This window comes from Pyrgilauda ruficollis, unplaced genomic scaffold (assembly GCF_017590135.1).
Source record: "Pyrgilauda ruficollis isolate IOZ18807 unplaced genomic scaffold, ASM1759013v1 scaffold255, whole genome shotgun sequence".
Taxonomy (NCBI): domain Eukaryota; kingdom Metazoa; phylum Chordata; class Aves; order Passeriformes; family Passeridae; genus Pyrgilauda; species Pyrgilauda ruficollis.
In genome coordinates this window covers 219,392-238,702 of record NW_024523878.1, presented here as the reverse complement: position 1 = coordinate 238,702, position 19,311 = coordinate 219,392, and the positions used below count along the sequence as shown (strand labels likewise).

Genomic DNA, 19,311 nt, shown 5'->3' with positions numbered 1-19,311 from the left:
GCCCGGACCCCCCCAGAGTGTCCCCGTGGGGTGATGGCGCTGCAGGACCCTGCTGTCCCTCCTTGTCCCCCCCAGCAGCGTGGCCGTGCCTGTGGCCGTACCCAGAACAGCAGGGGATGCTCCCCCACCCCAAGAATCGGCAGAACCCCCAAAGCCAGCCCAGCCCTGAGCTAAAACAGGCTCAGCTCAGCTGGGCCTGACCCACACCCCCATAAACCCCGCCTTGCTCCCCAAATCCCGATTTTCAGGGGTTTTTCCTTCTCCCCTGTGCTCTGAGACCCCCGAGAGGCTTTTTTGGGGTCACCGAGGGGTGGGAGCAGCACGGCTGAGCCCCAGCGACCTGACCAGACCAGGGGTGACCCGGCTGTCACTCATCCCTCTGCTCAGTGACCCCTGAGAGGTGGCTCTGAGCCTGGGGGACACGGAGGGGGGGGGACAGCGACGCTGAGACCAAGGGGTTCCGGGCACGTGCCACCCCTCCCGTGGGGACATCAATGCCGTGCCACCCCAAAGCGGGCTACCTGAGCCCAAAAACCTCACAGCAGACAGCCCGAGCCCCCCAGCTCTTTATTGGTGCGAGGATAATAAATAGAAAAGAGCCCCTGGCTGGGGCAGCACTGTCCCCTGTCCCCTGTCCCCTGTCCCCCTGGCCGCGGGATTGGGCCGGAATTGGAGCCGCTGCCGCTGCTCTCAGTCCTGCTGCCACCGCGTGGCACTTCCCGGCCACTCCCGCTGGCTGGGGACACGCTGCTGGCGCGGGGACAGGCGCGGGGACAGGAGGGGACAGCGCCCAGCGCCACCGCACAGGACACCGCGACAGCGCCGGGCTCCTGGCCGCGCGGGGGGCGGCGGGCGCAGCCGAAAGGAGGGGACCTGGTGGCATTTGGGGGCTCCGGGGAGGGGGGGGTCTCAAGGATGGGGACAGTGACCCTGCAGGTGGCACCGGGGGCACGGGGGGGGCTTCCCGAGGGGCTGGGACGGGGGAGGAGCGGGGAGCTGCTCCCCCGAGCGGGGTTTTCCCCCTCCCCGCACCCCGCCGGCCTCGCTATCTCTGCCAAACGTCCACGGGCTGTCCCCTCCGCGTGGGGACAGGGGGGACAGGGACCCTCTGCTCGTCCGGCAGCGGCCGCGGCGGCCCCGGCGCGTACGGGGGGAAGCCCTTGGCGAAGTCATCGCGGGGCTGGAGGTCGCCGGGGGCTCGGGAGGCTTCGCTGAGGGACGCCAGGCTGGCCAGGGGGGGCTGGGGGGTGCCCGGGGGACAGCCCAGCCCCGGCGACACCCGCTCCGACTTGATGCTGATGGCCTGGTGCTGCGGGGACGCGCCGGGGACAGCGGCTGGCTCCTCCGCGGGGACGATCCGGCTGCTGGCCCTGCGGCGAGAGGGGACAGGGTGAGGGGCTGTCCCCGTGTCACCTGCCGGGTGTCACCCCTAGAGGCGTTGAGACCCCTCCCCAAGTTCTTGTTCTGGACTGGTTCTGGCCCAGTTGGGCCCACGTGGCTGCTGGGGGGGGGGAACATGGGGACAAAATCCATGGGGGAACCCGGCTGGGAATAACTGGGGGTGCTTTGGGGGGACCCCCAAGAGGCTCCTGGTGGGGGGGGGGGCTGCTCCTCGGTGCCAGCAGCGCCCGTGACTGGGAGTGACACACATGGGTGCAGCAGAATGGGGTCACCCTCGCCTTGTCCCCCCCATCCCCTGCCCCAGGGCCACCCTGTCCTTACCCCAGTGCTGCCATATCACGCCTGCCCTGTCCCCCTTGTCCTGCCTTGTCCCCTGCCTTGTCCCCTGCCCTGTCCCCACTGTTCCCTGCTCTGTCCTACTCTGTCCCCACCCCATCCCCTGCTCTGTCCCCTCCTGTTCCCCCCTGTCCCCTGCCCAGTCCCCACGCCAGGGCCACCCCATCCTTACCCCAGCGCTGCCATGTCCCGGGGGTGCTGCCACGCCGGGGGGGGCTGCAGGAATCCGGGGGGCGGCGGGACCTCGCCAGCCCCAAAATCTGCGGAGTGGGAGGACACAGTGAGCGGGGAGGGTGACAAAAGGAGGGGACAGCGCTGTCCCGAGGCTGAGGGATCGCGACTCACCCGCCTGGGCCGGGCTGAGGAAGGGGAAGCCGGCGAGGCCGTGGCTCGGGAGGCCGGAGCTGCCCGGGCTGAGCACGGGGCTCAGCGTCTGCAGGGCGGGGTACAGCGGCCGCTGCAGGAAACGGGGGGACCCCAATCGGTTCTGTGCCCCAAACCCCCGGGGGACCCCTCCCCACCCCTCCCTGAGCCCCGCAGCAAGGCCGCGGAGGAAGGGGCGCACGGGAGGAGCGGGATTTGGGGAGGGGACAGCCGCGTGGCCTTGGGGACAGCTGACTCACCGCTGCGCTGGCACCGCTCCGGCCGCTCGCCACGCTGCCCTGGCACTCGCCACGCCGGCCCTCGGCCCCCAGGAACAGCGGCGGTGGCGTCTTGGTGGCCAGGGCGCGGCTCAGGCTGGCGGCAGGGAACAGGGGGTAGCTGAGCCCTGGGGGACAGAGGGACAGCAGGACGCACGGATGATCCTCGGGGGATCCCCGTGGCGGTGGCCGCGGTGGCCGCGGTGGCCCCGGAGCCGCGGGCGGCCGTGTGTGCCTGCACGGTGCCGCGCTCCGGCAGAGCCACTTCCTCCAGGGGCCACCTGGGCTGTGACAGGAGGTGACACGCCGAGGCAGCGGCTGGATGTGGCTCTGGGGCCGCAAACAGGGGACAGTGGCTGCAAACCCCCTGCTGGGGGGGCACCCACACCCGGCTGGGATGAATGTCCAGCGCGCCTGAGGCCACCAAACTGTCCCCACCAAGGATTTGGGATGCTGCCTGTCCCCATGCCGTGCCACCTCCCACCCCGGGGGGTTTTCTGCCCAAACCCCGGGGTTTGTGGCGTTTTTGTGTCATCCCCAGGGGATGAGCCCCCCGTGCCGGGCGGTGCCGCTCGGGAGGGAGCGGTGGGCACGGGCTGAGGGCACAGCTGCGGGCAGGGCGCTGGCAGGGCACAGGAAGCAGCTGGAGCGAGATCGGGCCGGTGTTTCCACAGCTGCGGCCCCGCTGCTGCCCACGCAGCCCCGGCCCCGCGCCCGGGAAGGCCCCGGGAGAGGAGCTTTGCATGCGGGGCCGGGCGGGGAAAATCCCCGCGGGGCGCGGGGGGCGCCCGGGTAAGGGACGGGGTGGCCGTGGCCGGGACAGGGGGCCCAGGTCGGGAATGGGGTGTCCGGGGTGGGGTGTCCGTGGTGGGGATGGGGTGTCCGGGGTGGAGATGGGGTGTCCATGGACAGGAGGAGGTGCCCAAGGTGGGAATGGGGTGTCCATGGTGGGGTGCTCATGAAGGGAATGGGGTACCCATGGTGGGGACGGGGAGTCCATGGCAGAGATGGGGCGTCCGTGGCAGGGATGGGGTGCCCGTGGTGGGGATGGGGTGCCCGTGGCAGGGATGGGGTGCCCAGGGCGGTGATGGGGTGTCCATAGCAAGGACAGGGGCCCGTGGTGGTGACAGGGTGCCCAGGGTGGGGACAGAACACCCACGGCAGGGTCCCTTGCCCTGTACCCACCCCCCGTAGTGTCCCCGAGCCTACCTGGGGGCAGTGGCCCTGGGGACCGTCCCGGTGGCTTTGGAGCCGCGGCTCTGAAGGCGGGAGAGCGGCCCTGGCCCTGCGGGGAGCTGCTGCCGCTGCCCAGGGAGCCCTCGGTGGTGGCGGGGATGGGGTGCCCAGGGCATTGATGGGGTGCCCGTGGTGGGGATGGGGTGCCCAGGGCATTGATGGGGTGCCCGTGGTGGGGATGGGGTGCCCGTGGCAGGGATGGGGTGCCCAGGGCGGTGATGGGGTGTCCATAGCAAGGACAGGGGCCCGTGGTGGTGACAGGGTGCCCAGGGTGGGGACAGAACACCCACGGCAGGGTCCCTTGCCCTGTACCCACCCCCCGTAGTGTCCCCGAGCCTACCTGGGGGCAGTGGCCCTGGGGACCGTCCCGGTGGCTTTGGAGCCGCGGCTCTGAAGGCGGGAGAGCGGCCCTGGCCCTGCGGGGAGCTGCTGCCGCTGCCCAGGGAGCCCTCGGTGGCCGGGGACGAGCTGCCGTAGGCGGCCTCGGGCAGCGGCACCGGGCTCTGCGGGGACACGCGGGGGTCAGGGACAGCCACCCTCGGGACCCTTGGGGACTTCTGGGGACACGCGGGGGTCAGGGACAGGAACCCTCGGTACCCTTGGGGAACCTCAGGGACCCTTCAAGACAAACCAGGCGTCAAGGAGGGCGTGGGGACCCTCAAGATGAACCAGAACCCAAGAACTGGGAGGGGACAGGACCCTTGGGGACCCTGGGGCCCTGCAGGACAGACCAGAACCCAAGGACAGGACCCTTGGGGACCCTTCAAGACGAATCAGAACCCAAGGACAGGGAGGGGACCGGACCCTTGGGGACCCTGGGGACCCTTCAAGATGAACCAGAACCCAAGGACAGGACCCTTGGGGACCCTGGGGGCCATTCAAGATGAACCAGAACCCAAGGACAGGACCCTTGGGGACCCTACAAGATGAATCAGAACCCAAGGACAGGGAGGGGACCGGACCCTTGGGGACCCTGGGGACCCTTCAAGATGAACCAGAACCCAAGGACCCTTGGGGACCCTCCACATGCCACCAGCAACTCACATAAAACCTGGGCCGCGCCAGCGACAGATCCACGCCCTCCCCGATCCTCCTGCCCTTGTCCCCGGGCGGCTCCGGCCCCTCCTCCAGCTCCAGCTCGTGGCTCTCCAGCCCCAACCCTTTGCGCTTCAGCGTCTGCGGGGAGGTGACAATGAGCGGGTCCCTGCGGCCACCGCGGGGCCCCGGGGGCCGCCCCCGGCCGCTACCTCGAGGATGTCGGAGTTGGTGCGGCTCTCGTGGGGCTCGCTGTACTCGGTGTACTTGAGCAGCACCTTGTCCATGTCGGTGCTGGCGTACTGGAACAGGCGGTTGGTGCTGTTGAAGATGATCAGGGCGATCTCGCAGTCGCACAGCACGCTCAGCTCGTACGCCTTCTTCATCAGCCCGAATTTCCGCTTGGTGAAGGTCACCTGAGGGGGAACCGGGGGTGAAACTCCCCAAAAACGGCACCCAGTTCTCCCAAAATTGCTCCTCTCTAGGTGGTTTTGCCTCCCATCCTCCCTGATCCCACCTCACCCCTACCTGCCGGTTCCGCTGGTCCAAAATCCGGCTGATCTGGATTTTTTTTCGGCCCATTTTCGCCTCCTCCGCTGGGTTTGGGGCTGGAAGAGAGCGAGAAATGCCTGAGCCCCACAGCCCTCGGGGCTGTCCCCAGCCAGAGTCTGCCCCAGCGCCGCCAAAAATAAGTTTGGCTGTGAAAAAAAATCGATTTTCGGAGGAAGTTTGGTCATTTCTTCTTCCGTGAAGATGGTGGCCAAGCGGAAAATGGGGGGAAATTGGGAAATTCTGCTGAGTTAGAAGAGAGAAAATCCCCTTGGCCTTGCTCAGCCACCCCAATCCATCACTCCCCGAGCACCTTTCTGTGTCAGCCGAGATCCCAAATGCTTCCGCGGGGTTTTGGGAGCAGAGTTCTCACCCCAAACCCCGGGCTTTGCTCCGAGGCTGCTCCCGAAGCTGCTCCCGGTGGCTCCGTGGGATGGGGAGGGCGTTTCAAAGGGGGCCGGGCTGGCGGCGGGGAGGGTCCCTCAAACAAAAGGAGGGTTGGTTTTAGGTTCAAATTTGGGGACTTTTTTTCAAATTTTTTTTTTTTAAGCTCCAGCAGACTAAATTTGACCTCCGCAGGCCAGGAAGTGGCTGCACGAGGAGACAGCAAAGCGAAACCACCCACCCGGCCCTGCGGCCGCGTGAGCCAGCTCAGAGCAGGGACACGGGGCTGGTGACCCCCCGTGCCACCCTGCCTGCGGGGTGCCAGCACCCCCCGAGCCTGGCACAGCGCTGGGACACCCCCCTGCTGTCACCTCCCCCCCAATTCCTGCTCTTCTGCCACCCCCACAGCAAGAGCCACCCCAAAATCCCCAAATGCCACCAATGGGGCAGAACCATGGGCGGCACCGAGATGTCCCCAACGCATCCCTCGTGCCCACCCTGATGTGGGGACAGACCCGGCCTGGCTCTGTCCCTGCTGTCTCCAAACCACAGCCACGGGGCAGGAGTGGGGCTGGGGAGCAGAGGGGTGGCAGCTCCGTGTTGGGGACAATTTTGGGACCCCCAGCTCGGCCAGCAGCCCCCCCTCAATGCCAGGCCGGATGCCAGGGGTGCAGTTGGGGACCTTTGGGTCCCCTGATGCCCCCGGCGTGTCCCGCTTCCCCCTCTCGAGCACGTTGCCATTTTACCATCGTGCTCGCTGCTATTTTTAGCTGATCAAAACTAATTTTAATTTATGGAAGGAAATTGCGCTGCCGTTCCCACGGCCCCGCTGCCACCCTGTGTCCCCAGGCCCACGCACGACCCCCCCCGTGCCCGCCCCCCCGAGGTCCAGGGGGTGCCCAGACCACCCCGGCCCCGCCGGAAAGGGCCGAGAATTCCCTGGTGGAAAAGGCGAGGTTCTCCCGTTCCCACCATCCCTGGGGCGTTCTCCTTGCTCCGCCCGGCTCCAACACCTGCGGAGCTCCCTAGGGACACCCCCAGGTCCCCGTGGGTCCTTTTGGGGGGGCAGTTTGGGGCTGGACCTTGGGGTTGGCACCTTTGGGGCAGGGGGTGCTGGCCCGGCTGTGACCCCCCCGTGTCCCTGCACAGCCGGGCCTGGGGGGAGGATTGAGGGATGGACACAGGGATGGATGGATGGATGGATGGATGATGGATGGATGGATGATGGATGGATGGAAGGATGGATGGATGGATGGATGGATGATGGATGGATGGAAGGATGGATGGATGGATGGATGGATGATGGATGGATGGAAGGATGGATGGATGGATGGATGGATGGATGGATGGATGGATGGATGATGGATGATGGATGATGGATGGATGGATGATGGATGGTTGGATGGATGGATGGATGGATGGATGGATGGATGGATGGATGGATGGACGGACACAGGACTGGATGGATTGGATGGATGGTGGATGGATGGATGGATGATGGATTGGACAGATGGATGGATCCATGGATGGATGGCTGTGTCTCCCACCTCAGCAGGCACATGAAATAACTCCAAGGATTTGCTTGGGGACAATCCCTCACAGGTCCTTGGATGCTGTGGTACCTCAGTGCCCCATGGGGTGATGCCCAGGGGGACCTGGAAGGTTCCAGCACCCACAGGGTGATTCCAAAGGGGCCCTGGCAGGTGCAAACACCCATGGGATGATGCTGAGAAGGTCCTGGAAGGTGGGGGAGGGCGTCCAGAGGAAGCAGAGCCACATTCCTGTCCCTCCAGGGGGTGCAGGGGCTCCAGGGGGTCCAGATTTTCCCTCTGGGTTTTAATTGGGATAAAGCCATCAGGGGCATCACAGGCATTGTCACCTGCAGCCAGGTGGCACCTCCAGGGCAGGGTGGAACCTGATTCCTGGGAGGAACCTGCACTCAGGGAGGGCTCCTGGATCCCAGAGCCCCTCCTGGCATTGTCCCCACCACAGGGATGTCCCCTGAGCACCAGGACCCCAACAAACCCCAGTGCTCCGGAGATTCCAAAGTTCCCAGCCTGGAGATTTTTCCCTCCAGTGCTCCTGGCACCCGTCAGGCTCCGCTGCCTCTCACGGGTGCTCACATGCACTGGGATTTGGGCTGGGATTGGGATTGGGATTGGGGTCGGGGTTGGGATTGGGATCAGGATCAGGGTTGGGGTTGGGATTGGGGTTGGGATCGGGGTCGGGGTTGGGATTGGGGTTGGGATCGGGATCAGGGTTGGAGTTGGGATTGGGGTTGGGATTGGGGTTGGGATTGGGATCACGATCAGGGTTGGGGTTGGGTTTGGGATTGTGGTTGGGATTGGGGTTGGGGTAGGGATAGGGATTGGAATTGGGGTTGGGGTTGGGAGGGGGGTCGGGATTAGGGTTGGGATTGAGGACGGTGTTGGGATCAGGATGAGGGTTGGGATTGGGGTCGGGATTGGGATCACTCCCACCTCATCCCAACCATTCCCAGCACCCCCAGCGGCCTCACCCCGACCCCCCGTGCTGGGATCGGGTTTATAACCAACCCCCCGCACCCTCTGTGCCTTTAGGGGGCATTTGCACAGTGCCAGGGGTGTAAATTCCTAATTCCAGCTCCTAATTAGTGAGCTGACACCAAACGAACCCCGAGAGAGCCGCGTGTTTTTCCCGTGAGCCACTGTGGGATCCCCAGCACCACAACGGGGCCTCCAGCACCTTCACACCCCTGGACGGTCCCAGAAATCCCAAATCCACCGGATTTACCCTAAAATCCAGGCAGGTGGGGCATTAAAGGAAAAAGCTGCCCCAGGGTCTGAGCGCTCCCCTAAAACACCCCCGAGTCAGGGTCTGGGAGCTCCCCAGGGATTCATCCTCCCATGGGGAGCAGAAAGAGCAGGAAAGGGGTTTTTTTACCAAATTATGGGGGTTTTGCTGCAAATCTGAGAGCTGGGGGTGACTGGGAAGGACTGGGGGGGGAATTGGTGCTCAAAGAGCCGCTGGTGGCATTTGGCAGCTCCCAAAAAGCGTTTTGGTGGAGGAAAAAACACAATTACAGCAGGGAGAAAGAGTTTCCATCCCAAAGGAGGGGAAAATCTGAGCCAGGAGTAGAAAAATCCCACAGGAGGGAGAGGATGATGATGGGACCAGGAGGGCAACAGGGATGGGAATGGGGGTTTGAAATGGGGTTTGAAATGAGGGTTTGAAAAGGGGATTTTAAATGGGGGTTTGAAATGGGGATTTAAATGAGGGTTTAAAATAGAGGTTTGAAATGGGGGGTTGAAATGGGGTTTGAAATGGGAATTTAAAATGGGGTTTGAAATGAGGTTTGAAATCAGGGTTTGAAATGGGGATTTTAAATGAGGGTTTAAAAGGGGGGTTTAAAATGGGGGTTTGATATGGGGATTTAAAATGGGGGTTTGAAATGGGGTTTTGAAAAGGGGGTTTGAAATGAGGATTTGAAAAGGGGGTTTGAAATGAGGGTTTGAAATGGGAAATTGGGTTTGAAATGGGGGTTTGACATGGGGATTTTAAAAGGGGGTTTGAAATGGGGTTTGAAATGGGGATTTTAGGAGCACCAGACACAGAGGGCTGGGCCCAGAGGGACAAGTCCAGCCCTGGCCCCGTGGTTTGGATCCCGGGGATCCCCTGGGAAGGGCTGAGCTGGTGTGAGCAGCATCCCGAGCCCAGCACAGGGAAAAGTCAAAGTTGAGCACGGAGTTTGTGCCTCTTGCTTTTTATAGGTTGTTTAAACAAGTGACCAGTACAAACCAGCACGGGGCTGGCCGCGCTGGGTGGGGACTGGGAGCTGGGAGGAGCCAGCTGGGAAACAGGGCAAAGGTGGGGATGCGGCTCTGAGGGGTTTTTGGGACCACCACGAACTCCCCAAACCCCATCCCCCGCTTCCCAAATACCCAGCACCCATAAAACCCCTCAGGCTTTGGGGCTCTGGGGGACACTGCCACCCTCCAGCCCCGCTGTCACCGTCACTGTCACCCCGGGGGTGACACAGAGCGAAAGTCCCGGGCGCTGCCACGGCCCGGTGCCGATGGGCGGAGGATTTTCGGTTCCAAAATGAGTGTGAGGAAGGAGGAAGGATTGAAAAGGCCCCAAAAACGAGGCAGCTCCCGGCCCTCGGGAGGATGGACGGGCACAGAGACCCCTCTCCTGCCCAGGGTGCCAAATCCGGGGGAGGAACTCACAATTGCCATGGGATTGGGCTGGGATTAATTTGGGGGGTGGTCCCCAAATTGTGTTTGGGACACTCAGGGCTGGCCCTGCTGCTTTGGCACACACACCTGGTTTGCTCCTGACAATCCTGCGGGGATTTTTGGGAAGCGGAATGAAATTCAAGGGGTTTAAATTGTCCTGATTTCCCCCCAAATGCTTCTGGGTGCCCCCACAGCAGCGTGCCAGGCTTTGCAGCGCCCTCACCGCTGGCAGGATCCCTCTCCCTTCTCACCGAAGCCTCCCAAAGTTTCCCAAAGTTTCCCAAATCCGCTTTTTTGGGATGTGGTGGGTGCCCTGGGCTTGGGAAGGTTTGGGATCCTTAAAGCAGACCTGAGGCCTGCACGCACCTCCCTCCTTCCCCAGAGCTCCCGGACGTCACCGTGACGCGTCCGGCTGGCAGCGGGGCCGTGGCACAGCGCCAGGGCCGGGCTGGCCGGATGGGCACCCACGCTCCTGCCCCAGCCGTGCCCCCAGGGATGCCCGTGGGGGTCCCCTGGGGCACAGCCCGTGGGCCCAACCCCGCTTTCCTGCCCATCCCGAGCTTCCACAGCAAGTCATTCCCTGGGAAACTCCAGAGCTGGCAGCGCTGGGAGAGTTTTTCTCATTAAAAGAGTAAAAAAAGCCCGAGGATGGGGACAGGGACACGCTGGCAGTGGCTGTGCTGGGCAGGAGGATTTGGCAGAGGATCCACCTGGCTCTCCACGGGTGCCAGCGGGACCCAGGTGCACTGGGACACTCTGGAGGTGCCACACGGAGGTGCCAGCACCCTGGAGATGCCCCTGGCAGGAGCCGTGGCCGTGTCCCATAACCGGGCTGCCACCAGCACATGCCGGGAGCAGCCAGGCCGCTGTGCCACCCCAGCGAGGTGACAGTGCCATCGGGGGTGACCAGGCTCGCCGTTACCGCTGTCACTACAACCACACCGAGCCAACAGCCCGCCGGTGCCGTGCCTCAGTTTCCCCCAGCGCCCTGAGCTCCGCCGCAGCCCCCAGAGGCGCCGGTGGCCCCGGGGGTGGCGGGGAGGTGGCGGCGGGGCCGGGGCAGGGCGGCTGCCACCCAGGCTGCACTTTTGGGTTAAACCCGGGCGTTCCTCCCTGCGCAGACACGAGTAAAAATAACCGCCCCGAGCTCGGCGCAAACCACAGGCTTTTTATAGCCCGCCATCCCGAGACGGCGGGGCGGGGGCCGGGGCTCCGCCGTGCCCAGAGCAGCCCGCCGGGCGCCGGCCCGGCCGCACCGGCCCCTCCCCGGGCCGGCCCCGCTCCCGCTGCCCGTGCGCCCCGACGGTGCGGCCGCCGGCACGGGGACGGAGCCGCTGGGGAGGAAAAACGGGGTAGACAGCGGTGCTGTCGTGTGTCACCGAACCCTCGGCTCGGTGCCGGTGACAGCGGAGCGCGGGACCCCCGGTGCCCCCCGCGGGACACGCACCTGGGCAGCGGCGCGTCCTGCTGGCGGCTCCGCGCCCTCCCGGCAGCGCAGCGGGGCGGCGGAGGCCCCGGTGCTGGTCCCGGTGCTGGTGCCGGTGCTGGTCCCGGTGTCGGTGTCCGTCCCGGTGTCGGTGTCGGTGCCGGTCCCGTTCGTGTCCCCGGAGCGCGCGCTGCCGCCGCCTGGCCGAGCAGCGCCGCTGACATTTGCATAGCCCCGCCCACCCGGCCGTAAGATTTGCATACAGCAGCCGGGCTGGACTGCCATTGGCTAGCGGCCGGTGTTTATTTGCATGGCCACGCCCCCGTGTGGGTGAGGGGCGGGGCAAGGGAAGGGGGCGGGGGCGGGGGTTCGGGGCGCTGCAGGTGGGAAAAGGGGAATTCAGGGAATATCAGGGAATTCAGGGAATATCAGAGAATATCAGGGGAATCAGGGAATTCAGGGGAATTAGGGAATTCAGGGAATATCAGGGGAATCAGGGAATATCAGGGAGTTCAGGGAATTCAGGGGAATATCAGGGAATATCAGGGAATCAAGGAAATTAGGGTGATATCAGGGAATCAGAGGACTATCAGGGAATCAGAGGACTATCAGGGAATTCAGGGAGTATCAGGGGAATCAGAGGACTATCAGGGAATATCAGGGAGTATCAGGGGAATCAGGGAATTCAGGGAATTCAGGGAATCACAGAAATCAGGGAATCAGGGGAATATCAGGGGAATATCAAGGGAATCAGGAAATATCAGGGAAATCAGGGAATTCAAGGAAATCAGGGAATCAGATCCCACCCAGCCCCACATCAGGGACATTTTTGCCCCCTGGACATCCTGGGGGTCCTGTCCCCACTCCCAATCCAGGGGAGATCAGGAGGAAAACCTGGAGAAACGAGGAGTTTCTGGATGAGGCTCTCAGGCTTTCAGGACGTGACATCTTCCTCCGAGCTGCTTTTAAAGCTCGCGATTTACAGAGTGCAATTAGCAGAGTGTTAATTAGCCTCGCCAGTAATATTAATTGATCCTGAGGAGCGGCTGGGGGGAGAACAGAAGCGCCGGCAGAGTCTGAGGTGACACATCCAGCCCTGGGACACTTTGGGGACACTCGGGGTGGCTTTTTGGATGGGGGACATCCCTGTCCTGTCCTGCCCTCTCCCCTCGGACTGCCCAGGGTCTGGCCCGGGTCAGGGCCACTCCCAGCCGTGCCAGGCAGAGCCGTTTTTGGGGACAGGGACCTCGCAGTCCCCCCGGCTCAGGGGGTGCCCGGCTGCTCCTTCCCTGCTCCAAAGCTTTGAGCTCCCTCTTGAGGCTCTTCCTGCTCCAAAATCCCGGGATTTTGGGGAGCCTGGGGTGCAGATGCCCTGGGATGAGAGCTGCACCCCAAGGGACACCAGCAGAGGACACGGCTGAGCTCTGTCCCTGCCCGGGACACGGCAAAGGGACAGAGATGCCGTCACCAGGAGCTGGTTTGGGGACTTTGGGCCGAGTCCCAGGGACTGCCACCCCCACCCCCTCCCCCCCTTTCCAAAAATGCTGGAAACGAGCCTGGAGCCAAAAACTCCTGCTGCTGCCAAGGCCAACACGGCGGGACTTCAAAATAGCCCCGGGTCCTCCGGCCGGAGCCCAGGGTGGCAGCGGGAACCACCCACGCGGGACGGGAGGGACAGCAGGGACAGCAAGGGACAGCAAGGGACAGCAGGGACAACCGGGACAGCAGGGACAGCAGGGACAGAAAGGGACTGCAAGGGACAGAAAGGGATAGCAGGGACAGAAAGGAATGGCAGGGACAGCAAGGGACTGCAAGGGACAGCAAGGGACAGCAAGGACAGAAAGGGATGGCAGGGGCAGCAAGGGACTGCAAGGGACAGCAAGGGACAGCAGGGACAACCGGGACAGCAGGGACAGCAGGGACAGAAAGGGACTGCAAGGGACAGAAAGGGATAGCAGGGACAGAAAGGAATGGCAGGGACAGCAAGGGACTGCAAGGGACAGCAGCGACAGCAGGGACAGCAGGGACAGAAAGGGATGGCAGGGACAGAAAGGGACTGCAAGGGACAGAAAGGGATAGCAGGGCCAGCAAGGACAGAAAGGGATGGCAGGGGCAGCAAGGGACAGCAAGGGACAGCAAGGGACAGCAGGGACAGCAAGGACAGAAAGGGATGGCAGGGACAGTGGGATCAGCAAGGGACAGAAAGGGACAGCAAGGGACAGCAGGGACAGCCAGCACTGCTCCTCCTGCAGACAGAAGGATCGGCTCGGTCCGGATTCCACAGCCCGGCCTGGGCACGGCTGCTGGCACCGGGATCGGGACGCTGCGTGGTGGCACCCGGTGCCAGCGGGACCCCGATGTGTCCTCTCGTGTCCCCTCGTGTCCCTGTGCCAGGAAGCGCGGGGCCTTTCCCAAGGTGCCAGGCGACCCTGGGAGTGAATTTCCCGGGGTTAATCCTGTTTGAATCCTCCCCCAGCCCCAGGGGAAGGCGCCGATCCCACGGGAGCGCTGGGATTCCGCTTCCCAGGCTATTCATAGCACATGGGAAACTCGCGGGGGTCCCAGGGGCCGGCCCGGGGGTCTTTTCTCAGCCTGCCGGGACTGGGAACGTTTCGGGAGCTCCCCGGGGGCTGCAGGGGACAGTCCCGGCGCAGGTGGAGGCCAAAGGTGCCTCTCCCGGGGGATGCGGGGATCGCGGTGCCCTCGTCCCACACCGGGGGGTCAATCCCGGGGTTTTCCCAGGGAACGGCAGCGCTGGGAATGCGGGAAGCGGCTCCGTGGCCGTCTGTCCGTCCGTCCGTCCGTCCTCAGTCCCCACCCCCGCTCCTCCCTCCGCCCCCGGGAGGCTCCCGGGGCCCCACCGGGGGCGGAGCCGGCCCGGGAGGGTCCCGGACCGGAGGCAGGACGGGCCCGCCCCGGTGGACGCCGCGGAACGGAGGCGCTCCCGGCCCGGTGCCCGTTCCCGGTTCCCATTCCCCGTCCGATCTCCCGCAGCGGCGGCACCGAGGAGTCGGGGAGCGCACGCACCTTCGGCACCCTCGGTTCCCCCGGTTCCCGGCGCCGGTACCGGCCCCGCCATGCCCTCCGCGTACCCGCAGCGAGCCCTGACGGTGCTGCTGCTCTTCGGGACCTTGTCCGCTGCCATGGCCCTGCTCTCCTCCAGCCTCATCTTCCAGCTCCCGTCGGGCCGGGCCGCTCCCGGTGCCGGTGGCGGTCGCGGGGCGCTCCCGGAGCCGGTGGCCGCCGCTCTGCTGCCGGTATCGGCCGTGCTGGCCGCGCTCTGCCTGGTGCTCAACGTGAGCTGCCTCCTGCTCTGCCTCCTGCACGGCTACTGCAGCACCGAGCTGTGCCGGGGGCAGCCCGGGCCCGAGCGGTGAGAGCACCGGGGAACCGGGGCTGGAGCGGCAGGGTGCTCGGGAGAGGCGGGGACCGGGGCTGGAGGGACCGGGGGGCTCGAGAGAGGCGGGGACCGGCGCTGGAGGGGCTCGGGAGAAGTGGGGACTGGGGCTCGAGGGGACCGGGGGGCTCGGGAGAGGCGGGGATGCTCGGAGGGGTCCAGGGGAACCGGGGCTGGAGGGACCGGGAATGCTTGGAGGGTCCGGGGGATGTGGATGCTCGGAGGGGTCTGGGGATGCTCGGAGGGGTCCGGGAGATGCTCGGAGGGGTCTGGGGATGCTCGGAGGGGCCGGGCAGGAGGGAAGGGCCAGAGGATGCAGCAGGATCGGGGAATGAGGGGTTCGGGGTGCCAGCTCCTCTGGTGCCCCAAAATCCCCGTGAGGATTTGCTGGGTCCCCTCCAAACGGGGGTTGTGGGGAGCAATCGGTGGAAAATGCACCAAATTCCTCTCCGTGAAGCCCAGGGCTGGAACTGAGCTCTTTAATTTGAGTTTTAGAGACTCTAGGGAGTTTAAATTGGGACCAGCAAGTTTAGACCTGGCTGCACAATGCAGGGGGTTGAATTTCCATGATTTGAAATTCCCAGCGTGTTTTGGGGGGGAGTTCCAGGAGTCACCTCAACCCCCAGGGGTTGTCACTGCTGGGGTGACCACCCGGGCCACCAAAATGTCCCCAGGGCTGGGTCATTAACCCCAGCCATGTGTTGATTTAATCATTACCAGCACTTTTTACACCTGCAGAGTTATCCCCAAAGAAATTCCTTTTTTTTTTTTTTCCATGGATCTGGAACGGGCTGGGGGCTCCTGGCCCCTCACCCGGGTTAAAACTAAAAAACAGCTCGGGGATAATCTGATTTTTAAAGGATTTTGGTGACAACTGGACTTGGTGGGGTGGCTCACGCAATTTTGGGACCTCTGTGACTTCAGTCAAAACTCACTGAAAGGGAATGACGACGTTTCCACGGCTACTTTGTGTCCCTAATTAGAGAATCCAATCAGTCCCGGCTCTGCACGGAGCACCGGGCTGGAGAAATTCCAGCAGCGCCTCCTCAGCCTCTTCCAACGCTTCATTAACGGAGGAGAGCGAAAATATTTCCCTAAAAACACAAAAAATTCCCACAACAAACTCGGCTTTTTGTGGGAGCTGGAAAATTAACAACAAAAAATTCCCCCCCCACCACGAGCTGTGAATTTTCCTGTGATCCCGGCCTGGATTTTGGGCTGTAAATGCTCCTTTTGGGAGCTGTGAAGTTGAAATTTGGGAATTGTGTGGTCACAGGTGAAAAATTGCATTCCCAAAAACTCCCAGAGCAAAGCGCGGGGAGGCTCTTCCCAAATAATTTGAATTTCAGGAGGATTTCTGCGCCTCTCCCCGCTGCGAGGATTCCTTTCCCAGGGAATCTCCAGCAGATCCCTCCCCCGTGCCTCAGTTTCCCCAGCTGCAGTCGGAGCACTCCGCGCAGAGCGGGGAGGAAAAGCGGGATTTGGGCCATGGCCAGGAGGTGGCGGTGATGTCCCCGAGCTGTGCTGGCTCCAGACTTTTCCTGGGCTCAGATCAGGGCCAGGAGCAGTCCTGGGCTCCTCACTCCAGGGATTTCCTGGGCTCAGATCAGGGCCAGGGGTTCTTCAGCCCCAGACTTTTCCTGCCTGAGCTCATATCAGGACCAGAATCAGTTCTGTGTTCCTCATCCCTGAGACTTTTCCTGGGCTCAGATCAGGGCCAGGAGCAGTCCTGGGCTCCTCACTCCAGGGATTTCCTGGTCAGATCAGGGCCAGGGGTTCCTCAGCCCCAGAAATTTCCTGGGCTCCGATCAGGATCAGTTCTGAGTTCTTCCCTCCAGACTTTTCCTGGGCTCAGATCAGGACCAGGAGCAGTCCTGAGTTCCTCACTCCAGAAATTTCCTGGGCTCAGATCAGGACCAGGACCAGGATCAGTTTAGATCCTCACCCCAGATTTTTTCCCTGGGCTCAGATCAGGATCAGGCTCAATTTGGGGTTCCTCACTCCAGATTTTTCCTGGGCTCAGATCACGATCAGTTCCGAGTTCCTCATCCCTGAGATTTTTCCTGAGCTCAGCACAGGATCAGTCCTGAATTCCTCACTCCAGATTTTTCCTGGGCTCAGACCAGGATCAGTTCTGAGCTCCTCACTCCAGATTTTTCCTGGGCTCAGACCAGGATCAGTTCTGAATTCCTCACTCCAGATTTTTCCTGGGCTCAGACCAGGATCAGTTCTGAATTCCTCACTCCAGATTTTTTTCCTGAGCTCATATCAGGACCAGAATCAGTTCTGTGTTCCTCATCCCTGAGACTTTTCCTGGGCTCAGATCAGGACTGGAGCCTGCCCAGAGCTGTTTTCCCTGCCAGGAGCCCTTCCAGAGGTTCTTTTCCCTCTTTTCCCCCTTTTCCAGGGCAGACTGGTTCCTCCTGGACAGCCGGAGCGTCCGGCACGTGGCCATCGGCCTCTTCTGCTGCGGGCTCTGCCTCTACCTCACAGGCAAGTGTCCCCCAGTATTCCCAGTATTCCCAGTGCTCCCAGCCCAGCCCTGCGCTGGTTTCTGCTTTGGTTCACAAATGGCACCACCAACTCCTTCCCACAATGTGAAAATCCCATTCCAGAGGCCCAGGCTGGAATTTTGTAGGGGCTGGAGGGGTCCAGAGATGGGAATGGAGCTGGAGAATTCCTGAGGGGGCTGGAGAATTCCTGAGGGGGCTGGGAAGGGGCCCAGCCTGGAGAAAAGCAGGATCAGGGGGACATTCCCAATCCCCACAAGTCCCCAGCAGGAGGGGACAGCCAGGACAGGAGGGGACAGCCCCAGGGAGCTCCAGGTGGGACAGCAGCAGGAATTTCCTCCTGGAAAGGGCAGCCAGGCCTTGGAAGTGCCCAGGGAGGTTTGGGGTCCCCATCCCTGGAGGTGTCCCAGGGGTCCCTGGGTGGGCAGTGGGTGACCCAGAGGGGCTCGGCCACAGCTTGGACTTGGAGCTCTTCTCCAGCCTCAACCATTCCAAGAATTCGGGAATCCATCCCTTTTTACTCCAGGCTCCTGAGCTCTTTCCCAGGGTCTCCTGAGCTCTCCCTGAGCCCTTTTCCAGCCTCAACCATTCCAGGATTTTCCAAAGCCATCCCTTTCCACCCCTCAGGGTGCCCTGTGCTCTGCTCCCCCTGCAGCTCTGGCCCTTTTCATGCTGCTGCTGTTCGAGCTGGAGGCTGGAATTGCCAGCGCCTGCATCCTCACCTCTGGAATTCTCGTCCTGCTCATCTCCCTGCTCCACGTGCTGCTCCGTGCTTCCCACATTTCCCAAATTTCCCAAGGCTCGGAGCCTTCCCAAGCCCTGTACGAGAACGACTCCGCCCAGCCCGGCGACAGCAGCGACCTCAGGAACGCGGCTCCTGCTCTGCCCCGCCCCGAAATCCACCGGGAATTCTCCTTCCCACCTTTCCTGGAGGGCAAATCCCAGCCGGGCTCGGCTTCCAGCAGCAACCTGAGCTCCAGGAGCAAAGAATTCCACAGGGAATCCCAGTGGGAATTGTCCAGGAGCAAGGAATTCCACAGGGAATCCCAGGACTGGTCCAGGAGCAAAGAATCCCAGCAGGAATTGTCCAGGAACAAGGAATTCCCCAGGGAATCCCAGGATTGGTCCAGGAGCAAATTCTATCAGGAATTGTCCAGGAGCAAGGAATTCCACAGGGAATCCCAGGCCTGGTCCAGGAGCAAAGAATTCTATCAGGAATTCTCCAGGAGCAAGGAATTCCCCAGGGAACCCCCATCCCAGGACTGGTCCCGCACTCACAGGACACTCCTGGATTCGGGGCTGCTCCAGGAGCAGGGAAAACCTTGGAATGTCATCGCCAGGGGGATGAGGAATGTGACGTCCCACAAAGCCACCAAGGACTCCACGCTGGTGTGAGGGAAATTCGGGATTTTCCCCGGAGTTTCCTGGGATTTGCAGCTCTGGAGGAGGAGTTGTTGCTGGTTTTTCACAGTTTTGGGTTTTGTTTTTTTTTTGTGGAAAAATTCCTCCAAAATCCCAGTGCTGCCTGCTTGGAGAACCCAAATCCATCCCAGCTGTGGGAAATGGGGATGGGGAGCAGAAATTGGGATTTTCACCAGCAGAATTCCGGCCTTTTCCAGCAGATCCCGGCTGATTTCCTTTCTCCTTCCTCCCTGCTCCATCCTCATCCTCAGCACCGGCACAGATGGGGGGGGGGTTAGGGGAAATCAACTTTGGGGGGGAAAAAATCAACTTTGGGGTGGGGGAAATCAACTTTGGGGTGGAAAAAAATCAACTTTGGGGTGGGGGAAATCAACTTTGGGGTGGGGGAAATCAAATTTGGGGTGGGGGAAAATCAACTTTGGGGTGGAAAAAAATCAAGTTTGAGGTGGAAAAAATCAACTTTGGGGTGGCAGGAAGGGGGTTTGGGGTGACCAGGAACAGATTTGGGATGGGAAAAAGAAGATTTGGGGTGGCTTAAGGTGGGTTTGGGGTAGGAAAAAGGAGATTTAGGGTGGGAAAAAGGAGATTTGGGGTGGGAAAAAGGAGATTTGGGGCGGGAAAAAGGAGATTTGGGGCGGGAAAAAGCAGATTTGGGGTGGGAAAAAGGAGGTTTGGGGTATCACTGCTACTATCCCAAATTCCACGTGCTACCCCCAGAGCAATTCCCCTGGAATTTGAATTCAGCCATTCCCTGAAT

The 19,311-nt window shown here is 62.4% G+C and overlaps 2 protein-coding genes across 2 annotated transcripts; one reads left to right on the top strand and one right to left on the bottom strand.

Annotated features, from left to right (window-relative positions):
* Positions 1 to 346: 346 nt before the first annotated feature.
* On the bottom strand, positions 347 to 11,428 carry MEF2B (myocyte enhancer factor 2B). The gene is made up of 10 exons (XM_041471099.1): positions 11,247 to 11,428; positions 5,178 to 5,257; positions 4,862 to 5,065; positions 4,659 to 4,790; positions 3,802 to 4,117; positions 3,588 to 3,716; positions 2,361 to 2,506; positions 2,083 to 2,194; positions 1,910 to 1,997; positions 347 to 1,370 (listed from the first exon to the last, which is right to left on the bottom strand). The coding sequence occupies exons 2-10, from the start codon at positions 5,229 to 5,231 to the stop codon at positions 1,046 to 1,048; spliced, it is 1,506 nt and encodes a 501-aa protein (XP_041327033.1). The 5' UTR covers positions 5,232 to 5,257; positions 11,247 to 11,428; the 3' UTR covers positions 347 to 1,045.
* A 2,683-nt stretch (positions 11,429 to 14,111) lies between these two features.
* TMEM221 (transmembrane protein 221) lies at positions 14,112 to 18,755 on the top strand. The gene is made up of 3 exons (XM_041471097.1): positions 14,112 to 14,598; positions 17,030 to 17,115; positions 17,788 to 18,755. The coding sequence occupies exons 1-3, from the start codon at positions 14,303 to 14,305 to the stop codon at positions 18,525 to 18,527; spliced, it is 1,122 nt and encodes a 373-aa protein (XP_041327031.1). The 5' UTR covers positions 14,112 to 14,302; the 3' UTR covers positions 18,528 to 18,755.
* The last annotated feature ends 556 nt before the right edge of the window (positions 18,756 to 19,311 follow it).

Bases quoted from the DNA above. Each gene is read 5' to 3' on its own strand.
- MEF2B (XM_041471099.1), bottom strand. From the start codon at position 5,231: ATGGGCCGAAAAAAAATCCAGATCAGCCGGATTTTGGACCAGCGGAAC. The intron at 3,717-3,801 runs GCACCCCATCCC...GCCCTGGGCACC, and splicing joins GCACCCCATCCCTGCCACGG to CCATCCCCGCCACCACCGAG. The intron at 2,507-3,587 runs GTAGGCTCGGGG...TCTGTCCCCCAG, and splicing joins CCCAGGGCCACTGCCCCCAG to GGCTCAGCTACCCCCTGTTC.
- TMEM221 (XM_041471097.1), top strand. From the start codon at position 14,303: ATGCCCTCCGCGTACCCGCAGCGAGCCCTGACGGTGCTGCTGCTCTTC. The intron at 14,599-17,029 runs GTGAGAGCACCG...CCCCTTTTCCAG, and splicing joins GGGCAGCCCGGGCCCGAGCG to GGCAGACTGGTTCCTCCTGG. The intron at 17,116-17,787 runs GCAAGTGTCCCC...CTCCCCCTGCAG, and splicing joins GCTCTGCCTCTACCTCACAG to CTCTGGCCCTTTTCATGCTG.